The sequence below is a fragment of the Bos mutus genome, chromosome 4 (assembly GCF_027580195.1).
Source record: "Bos mutus isolate GX-2022 chromosome 4, NWIPB_WYAK_1.1, whole genome shotgun sequence".
Lineage (NCBI taxonomy): Eukaryota > Metazoa > Chordata > Mammalia > Artiodactyla > Bovidae > Bos > Bos mutus.
In genome coordinates, this window is record NC_091620.1 from 97,754,021 (window position 1) to 97,763,296 (window position 9,276).

General features: G+C 41.2%; 1 protein-coding gene across 5 annotated transcripts; it reads right to left on the bottom strand.

Annotated features, from left to right (window-relative positions):
- Window positions 1–494: 494 nt before the first annotated feature.
- ARL4A (ARF like GTPase 4A) lies at window positions 495–2,957 on the bottom strand. Of its 5 annotated transcripts, none has more exons than XM_014482477.2 (2): window positions 2,640–2,957; window positions 495–1,504 (listed from the first exon to the last, which is right to left on the bottom strand). In XM_014482477.2, the coding sequence occupies exon 2, from the start codon at window positions 1,414–1,416 to the stop codon at window positions 814–816; it is 603 nt and encodes a 200-aa protein (XP_014337963.1). In that variant the 5' UTR covers window positions 1,417–1,504; window positions 2,640–2,957; the 3' UTR covers window positions 495–813. The 5 variants fall into 5 exon arrangements, with proteins under 5 accessions (XP_014337963.1, XP_014337962.1, XP_014337961.1 ...); XM_014482476.2 differs by having other exon boundaries at window positions 495–1,507; XM_014482475.2 differs by lacking the exon at window positions 2,640–2,957 and adding an exon at window positions 1,938–2,094.
- Window positions 2,958–9,276: the final 6,319 nt, after the last annotated feature.

Genomic DNA, 9,276 nt, shown 5'->3' on the forward strand with positions numbered 1-9,276 from the left:
ATAAAAGAGTTACTTTAGGTTCTTCAACTGAAAGTGATTCTGACAACAAAATATTTCAACAGCCCTAAGCCCCCAAAAGGTGTTTTAAACCTGACCGTGTAAAAAGATGCATAGCTGTTTCTAAAAAGTAAAAGACTATACACCAAAACATGCTTTGTCAGAAAAACTAACCCATGCACTTGAATATGCCCTAAATACCTTTTTATTATTTGAAGTCAGACCAACTTAAACATCGTCTAGAATTAACATATAGCATTACAGTATTTAATTCCAGAAAATGTCAAGATTCATTTGGCCAAATCTTAAGAAACCAACACTTCCTCCTTGTCCCTGACTGGTTGGACCAATGTGATCAATATAACTGTATATATAATAATCTACTTTAACATTTCCCTTCATTAGCACTTTAGCTTAACATACAAAGCCTTGCATACAATTTCTTTGCAAAGGCTTCCCCCGCCCCCCAAAGATGTAAGCACAAAACACTAGGCAGACAATCTTCAAAGTTTTATTTCACTAACTTCAGGTCAAATTTCCCCAACTGTTTTCTGGTCAATTTTCTATCCTTGCTTCGCTTCCCAAAATGGCAGTACCAGAAGATTTGTGGGGTAGGGAGAAGAGACCATTTTAAGAAGCACTGCATTTACTCATCTTCCAAAAGGCAACAGAGCTGGATATCCGATTGTTCAACGAAACAAAGCTTTAACGGCATCCAGGAAGGCAGGCGGGCAGACCAGGCTGAAGACACTCTTCCATTTGTCAAAACCAGACCAGAGAAAACCCACTCCACACAGACACAAAAGCCATCACCATTCATCTTTTCTTTTTCTGTTGCCGCAACATTTTTCTTCTTTTAATTATCATATCATGTAGTTTCTCAAGTCCCTCCTTCAGTCCATCGCCTATGATTGCACAGGTGGGCTGCAAATGCCAGGGAGTTGACGAGCTCAGTTCACCCATTGCTAACAATTTCTCAATTTCTGAGAGAGACAGTGAGTTCCTCAGGTCTTGTTTGTTAGCAACTATAAGCACAGGGACCCCTTGATTTTCTGATATCCTTGTTATTTTATGAAGTTCAGTTTTAGCTTCTTCCATCCTTTCAACATCAACAGAGTCCACGACAAACACAATGCCATCTGTGCATCTGGTGTATGACTTCCAGAGTGGCCTTAACTTCTCCTGACCACCTACATCCCAGAAGTGGAAAGTGACTGTTTTAGAATTTCCCAAGGTTACCTTAATTTTTTCCGTGTTAAATCCTTTGGTAGGCACGGTATTTACAAATTCATTGAACTGCAGCCTGTATAACACGGTTGTCTTTCCTGCACAGTCCAAACCCAGGATAACAATGTGGAAGGACTGAAATGAAGGCAGGCTGGACAGGATAGAAGTCTGGTCTGACAGTCCATTCCCCATTTCCAGTTGCAGAGAAGTGTTCCAAATTGAAAAATGCTTCCTTCTTACTCTTTAAGGACTTCTCTTCCCAGGAGATCCAGTTACCAGACTGCTGAGAGGGAAAATGAATGTTATTCTTGTGAAATAATGTACAACTGTTCTTCTCTCTTCCTGCTAAAATAAGCGACACGAGGAACTTGATAAATAAAAGTTGCCTCAGTAAACAAACCAAATGAGATAAGAATCATACGCAAACCGAGGCGAACGACAGAATAAGCACTGCCACTGAAATTCTTTAACATTCACTGAAATTACAGTAATACGTACTTTACTCCTCTGGGTCCCTAGATGTCAGAGACCTCATACGGAGACAATCTACCAGCAACTGGTCCAAGTCGCAGTAACCACGAAGTGCCTTTTTTTGGCAGAAAATTTTAACACATAATCTGATCTTCAGGATCTAATTCCACAAGCTTAACAGCGTATCTAAGGTCACTATTATCTTACGCCCGCCACTCCCTCCCAAAATACAATGTTCTCACCTCCTGAATTGGAGCGTGGGTCCAAATGAGAAAGCATTGGTAGGCTTCTCGACACTGGGGCGGACAAGCACCCCACGTCCGTTCAGCTTAGCTCTGAAGGAAGCTCTGGCGGTTGCAGCACTAGAAACCTTGGTTCCAGACTCGGACCACGCCCACCCCTCACGGCCCACCCCCTAGCCCGAATCCCATTGGTCATCTGCGTCAGCGCGTCCACGCCACGCCCGACCCCCGCGCCCTAATTGGTGAGAGTAACTGCCGTTCCCAGCGCGGCGCAGTCGGGCTCTCCCTCGGACCAAAAGCACCACCTGTTGCCCTCGAGTTAGAAAACAGGGCGCCTGCAGAGGGAGCCGAGCGACCCCTGTAGGGGAAAGAGAGACTCGCCGGCCAGCGAGGCCCCGCCACCCCGCTAGCTCCGCCCGCCCGGGCGCACCTGCAGCTCAGCCCAAGGACGCCGCGCCGAGGTGCTCACATCCGAGGCCCGCGGTCACCGCCGGCATGTTAACTCCCTCTCCTCTGGCCGGAGGGTCCTCCCTACGGCCTCGCGGGTCCCCAGGCTTGAGTGATCCCGACCTGGTGCACCCGCCGGGGAAGGCCCGCTGTCCTCGAAGCACGATCCCCTCGTCTGTTTCCCTCCGCACCCGGCCGGCAGGTCTCCCTCAGCAGGGCGTGGCCACATCAGTTGCCCGTCCCGTGGCGGCTCACCTGACTAAATGTCCTTCTCTCGTCCGGATCCAGCGTGGCTCTCTGCCACTCGGGAGTACGTTGGTACCAGCGGGAGGGCGCCGGCGAGGCCTGGGCGGTGGCAGGGGACGAGACGCCGCTTCCAGGGGCGCTGGCTCGGCGCCGGGCAGCCCTAACGGTGCTCTGCCGACCGCCCCCGGCGCCTGCCGGGGCCCCGCCCCCTTCCCGTGCTCGCCCGGACGCGGGCCAGTGGGGGGCGCGCCGGAGCCAGGTCTCCTAGCAACGGCAAAACAGGGTCAAGTTCAAACCGACCGGTAGCGGCGGGCGGGTGTGGTAGGGTTTCCGGTCTCAGCCCTGAGAGCTACAGCTGTTTCAGAAGCTTACTGCAGCCGGCCGCTATCTTCGGGTGGGTGCCACCCTGCGCCGCCTAGCCTCAGGGCATCCTATGGCGTCCTCGGGGCGGTGGCCGGTAACTCGGGGTCAGGGATTTCAGAGGACTCCGGACGGGCGGGCCCCTTATGTAACGGGGTGACGTGGACATGCCCCAGTAGCTGCCCGGAGAGTCCTGGGTCAGACTGATGTCTGTAACACATCCTCCTTACGCTGAGCAAATAAATGCTCTCTGCCACGTGATCCTAGCAACATCTCGGTGAGGTGGCGACAGGTAGAAATATGCCAATTTTTACAGACGAGGAAATCCTCTCGTTGTTTCAGGTAATCCAAGGAAAATTAGTAGTGGTCCTGAAATTTATCCGCTAATCACTAAATCCATAATGCTTTCCACTGGATAAGTTTGACTCATTGCAACAGTGTGCTTGACCCATAAATGTGCAAATATTTATTGAACACTTTACAGGCAGTAGGCACAATTCTGTGTGTCTGGGGATAGAATGGTGAGCAAATCAGACCTTGTCTTCGCACTCGTGAAATATTGAAGTCTGTGAGAGAAAAAGCAAGCAACCAAATGTCCGCATGAATAAATGTAATTACAAAACATGATCAATGAAATTCAGAGTACTTACAACAATTAAGGAGGAGTACCGATAAAGATCTGGGAAATCTTTAATGAATAAATATCTTTTTGGAGGAGGCTGTAAGATATTGGAAGAATTTTTACTGTGCACTGTTTTCCAAAAAATTGCACGTATGTAAAATGGATTGAAATTTCTTGAAGAAATTTCCTGATTTTTCTCAAGACCATTATTGCTATATTTGTCTCCTTATGACTAGCATTGGAACAGTATTTATCACACTAAATTAAAAAGAAAAAATGACATAAAACCTAAAGACTAACCTAAGCACAATGCATATTTTCAAGACAGCAATACTAATTTTGGGAAAAAAAAACTAGAAGTCTCAAATGGCATATTCTACCAAGTTATTTATCTAGTATAAGCTAAAGCTTGCTGTATTATAATTGTGAACTCTCATTAGCCATTTTCAGTAATTAGCCAGCACTTTATTAAAGTGATAGTCTCCCTTTTCTTGAAAATTTATTATTCTTTATTAAGCTGGAGAAAAACTTGCAGATTCTCAGTAAATGAAGAATAAAGAGCAAGCTTCTGTGACAGCTTTCTTGTCATACTAGCTTTGAAATCATGCAGGCTGTATTAGCTGCATATTCACACATTAGTGGCTTCCCTGGGTGGCTCAGTGGTAAAAAATCTGCCTGCCAATGCAGGAGACGGGCTTCCATCCCCGAATGGGGAAGATACCCTGGAGAAAGAAATGGCAACCTATTCCAGTATTCTTGCCTGGATAATCCTATGGACAGGGGAGCCTGGCGGGCCATAGCCCAGGGGTCACAAACAACAAAACGACAAAACAACAAAATATTAGTTGCCGGAATGCATTTCTACACACACTTCCTCAAGGCCAAAAAAGATGAGATAGTAAAATATTGACAGCTTACAGCCTTATAGAATCACCTTCACTAAATTGTACTTTAATGTTTTATCCTAGGCTTATAACTAGAACCCTTTGGTTAACTATATAGCCTGTGGGTCAAATTCAAGAGATAAGAATGCTTTTTACAGGTTTAAAGGACTGCAACAGAAAAGACAAGACAAGACAATATAGCAGAAATCATCTGGAGCTTTGAAATACCTAAAATATTTTCTCTCTGGCTGTTAATGGGAAAATGATACTCCTGCTTTATGAGCAATAACAACCATACGAAAACAGCAAATGATAGAAAAAGATCACATTCATAGAACACACGGTCTATTTTGTTGCACAGTCTTTCTATAGAAGGCCCATTCAAATATTTAATTTCAATGCTATGCCAGGAAAATGGACCCTTTAGGCTACAGTTCATAAACTATGTGCCTATGTGCTCTGGGGTGCCTCAGAGAAATAGGAGTTTTATGGGATATTTTAACTTTTGGAGGGAAATACAGTGCCATCTGTTGGACCCTGATAACAACTACAACTATTAAGTTGTCGCGGGCTACAGTCCATAGGGTTGCAAAAGAGTCGGACGTGACTCAACATCTATTAATAAAAGGAACTCTGGGTTACTTCTTTTGGCTAGAGGGACCATGAAAAAATTACTGAGACACTAGGAGCTCTGTGAACCTCTGACTTTAGTTACGGTTTTTCAAACTTGACTAATTATGGGAGTAATTGTATTTTATAAGCACCTTGTAGTCTTTATAAAATACAAATTCCTGGCCCCTATTACAGACCTGCCAAATCAGAATCATCAGCAGAGGGGCTAGTGATCTGTGTTTTCAACAAGTATCCTAGTAATCACTGATTAGACATTTTGAAGAAATACTAATCTTAAGAAAGGGTAAGTTTTCTTTTTTCAAATAAAAAAACTGAATAATTTACCTTGTTTCCCCTATGCGACTACCAGGACCCAGGTCAAATCTGATGTCTGTAGCATTCTTTCTGTCTTCCAAAATCTGATTTTCAACTATCTACTTAAGCATGTACATACTGCAGCTAATGTCCTTCTTGACATTTGCCTTTTTTTTAATTTCACTGCATCAGGTCTTAGTTGCAGCACACAGGCTTGGTTGCCCTGCAGCAGGTGGGATCCTAGTTTCCCAACCAGGAATTGAATCTGCGTCCCCTGCACTGCACGGCAGATCCTCAACCACTGGACCACCAGGGAAGTTCCAACCACTCATTTTTTTATATATTGCTGCTTCTAGAGTTTCTCACTTTGTTTCAGTGCATTTTTATTAGAATTTTCCATGTCTGAAGGTCTGGGTAGACAGAAGACATGATTTCTAGTGAAAGGAATTAGTTCAGTGGAGGTGCTAGACACACAAACACTTAACTGCTAGGATATTCAACAGGACTTCTGGGTAGTAATATAGAAGCTGTTATCAAGTCCTATGCCTGCACAAAATTTATCTGACAGTCACAGTAGCTTAACAGAAAAACATAAACTGAATATTCAAATGTTAAACTGAATATTCAAAGAACTCAAGGGGTATCAGACAAGGGGTAGTGGAAAGGAATTGCAGGTAAAAGTAACAGTATGCACAGCATGGTGGCATTAAGTTTATGATACGTTTGCTGCTGCTGCTAAGTCGCGTCAGTTGTGTCCGACTCTGTGCGACCCCATAGACGGTAGCCCACCAGGCTCCCCCGTCCCTGGGATTCTCCAGGCAAGAACACTGGAGTGGGTTGCCATTTCCTTCTCCAATGCATGAAAGGGAAAAGTGAAAGTGTTCATCCAAAAAGAGGAGACTATAATTTCTCATCGGAAAAAATAATGTGCTGGGGGACTTTAATGGATAGGTCTTCCAGACAGAAAATCAATGAAGAAACAGTATTTGAACAACAGTATAGACCCAATGACTCTAATAGATGTATATACAAAACATTTCAACAGCAGCAGAATACACATTCTTCTCAGACCTACATGGAACATTATCTAGGATGAATCAAATACTAAGCCATGAGACAAGTCTCAACAAAGCTAAGAACACTGTAATTACGTCAAGTATCTTTCTGACCACAGTGGTATGAAACCAGAAACCAGTAACAGGAGAAAAATTAGAAAATTCACAAATATGGTACCTGGAAATTAAATAACACAGTCCTGAACAATCAGTGGACTGAAAAAGAAATCAATATGGAAATCAAAAAATATGGAGACAAATGAAAGTGGAAACACAAAACAAAACTTATGAGATGCACCCAAAGCAGTTCAATGAGGTAATTTATAGCTAGAAATGCATACACTAAGGAAAAGGAGAAAGATCAAAGAAACAACCTAATATTACATTTCAAAGAACTAGAAAAAGAATAACCTAAACCCAAAGTTAGCAGAAAGAAATGATAAAGATTAGAGCTAAAATAAATGAAATAGAATAGAAAATAATAGATTAGCAAAACTTAGGGTTAGTTTTTAAAAAGATAAAATTGACAAACCTTTAGCTAGACAAGCCAAGAAAAGAGAAAAGATTCAAAAAAAAAAAATATATATATATATATACATAAATGAAAGAAGGGAACCTGAAATGAATACCACAGAAATACAAGGGATTGTAAGAAAATAATATGAATAATTATATGCCAATAAACTGTACAAACTAAAAGGGATAAATTCTTAGAAACATACAACCTCCCAAGACTGAATCATGAAGAAACAGAAAACCAAAACAAACCAATAATGCATAAGAACACTGAATCAAAGAATTCCCAACAAAGAAAAGCCCAGGACTAGATGGTTTCACTGGTGAGTTCTTACCAAACATTTAAAGAAGAATTAATACCAGTCCTTCCCAAAATCTTCTCAAAAATTGATGAGGGAAGGCACACTCCCAAACTCATTTCATGAGGCCATCATTACCAAAGCCAGAAAAGGACATTATAAGAAAAGAAAACTACAGACCAATATCCATGATGAATATATATGCAGAGATTCTCAAAAAAAAAATACCTGCAAACCAAATCCAGTAGCATATGTAAAGAATCATACCATGATCAAGTGGGAGTTATTTCTGGGATGCAAGAATAGTTCATCATAGGCAAATCAACAAATGTCATACACTGTATTAACAGAATGAAGAATAATATCTACATATATAAAGCATGAATGTGTGCAAAGTCACTTCATTTGTGTCCAACTCTTTGCAACCCCATGGACTGTAGCCCACCAGGTTCCTCTCTCCAGGCAAGAATACTGGAGTGGGTTGCCATGCCCTCCTCCAGGGGATCATCCCAAGCCAAGGATCGAACCCGTGTCTCTTACATCTCCTGCACTGGCAGGCAAGTTCTTTACCCACTGAACCAACTGAGAATTCTGTGTATACACACACACACACACACACACACACACACACTAGAATATTATTCAGCCTTTAAAAAGAAGGAAATTCTGCCATTTGCAACAATATGGATAAACCAGAAGGGCATTATGCTAAGTGAAATAAGTTAGAGAAAGACAAATACTGTAAGATGTCAATTATATGTGAATCTTAGAAAGCTGAATTCATAGAAACAAATTAGAATGGTTGCCAAGGGCTGAGGGAGAAGATGAAATGGGGAGATGTTGATCAAGGGACACAAACTTCCAATTATAAGAAAATAACTTAGAAGTTATTTAAGTTATAAATAAGTTATATTTCAGTTATATATTATATTTAAGTTATAAATAATTTATAAGACAAAGTTCTGAGGATCTCTTGTACAGCATTGTGACTATAGTATAAAATGCTGCATTTTTTTTTTTTTGTATTCATAGATAAGCTTTATTTCAATGTTTACATAAAAATGAGTTGATGTCGAACAGGAAAAGGTTTTTACAAAGGGTTAAAATTTATCAAACAACAGAACTTGGTCCTTCCCTTTAGTTTGAATTCAGTTGGCTGACGCATCGTTATTAGTATCCACCCTCACTAATCATTTTCATCACACACAGTATCTAAACGTCTTCAGGTGGCACTTCCTATTTCCCTGGAAGTCTCTTAAACTGCTTTCAGTTACAAGAGAAGGGCAAGGATTTTATCGGCTCATACTCTACTCCACTGGAGGCAAAGATACATCCCTCAATTCTCTTGTTTAAATTGTGGTTGTTGGCAAAGTGTCCAAATGAAGAATTTAATGCTAACACACAAAGAACATAGTATAATCTATGTATAACAGTAACTTTGCTTCAAATTTTTTTCATTAAGAATTATTTTTATTCTCTTTCCACAAGGAAGTTATAAAAATACCTGTAAAAACATTGAAAAGGCTCTTTAAAATCCTGGAATGAAAAATTCTGAAGTATAAATTATGATACATTGTCTATGATTTGCAAATAAAGAATAAAATAAATTCTACAAGTTGGAATTTCTGAATGATTTTGGCAGGAATTTACCAGAAGGAGCCAGAACATCAAACCTTAACAATTTTCTATTTTCATCCCAATTGAGTTTTTGAAAAGCTGTATAAACTGTTGACAGGTACAGTCCACATACAAACTTGCTTCTGTCGTTAATGATGAAGTCAATCTGAAGACAGAGATTTGTACGCTGGATGCACCAGGCTCTTCCATGCAACTGACTGGTTTTCTCTTATTTTTTTTCCATCATGTTTTAAATAAAAGTAAATATATATATATATGGTAAAAAAAATTTAAATGGTACAAGAAGATGTAAAATAATCAGTAAATATCCTTTTTGCCTATAACCTAGAAAATCTGATGTCTTCC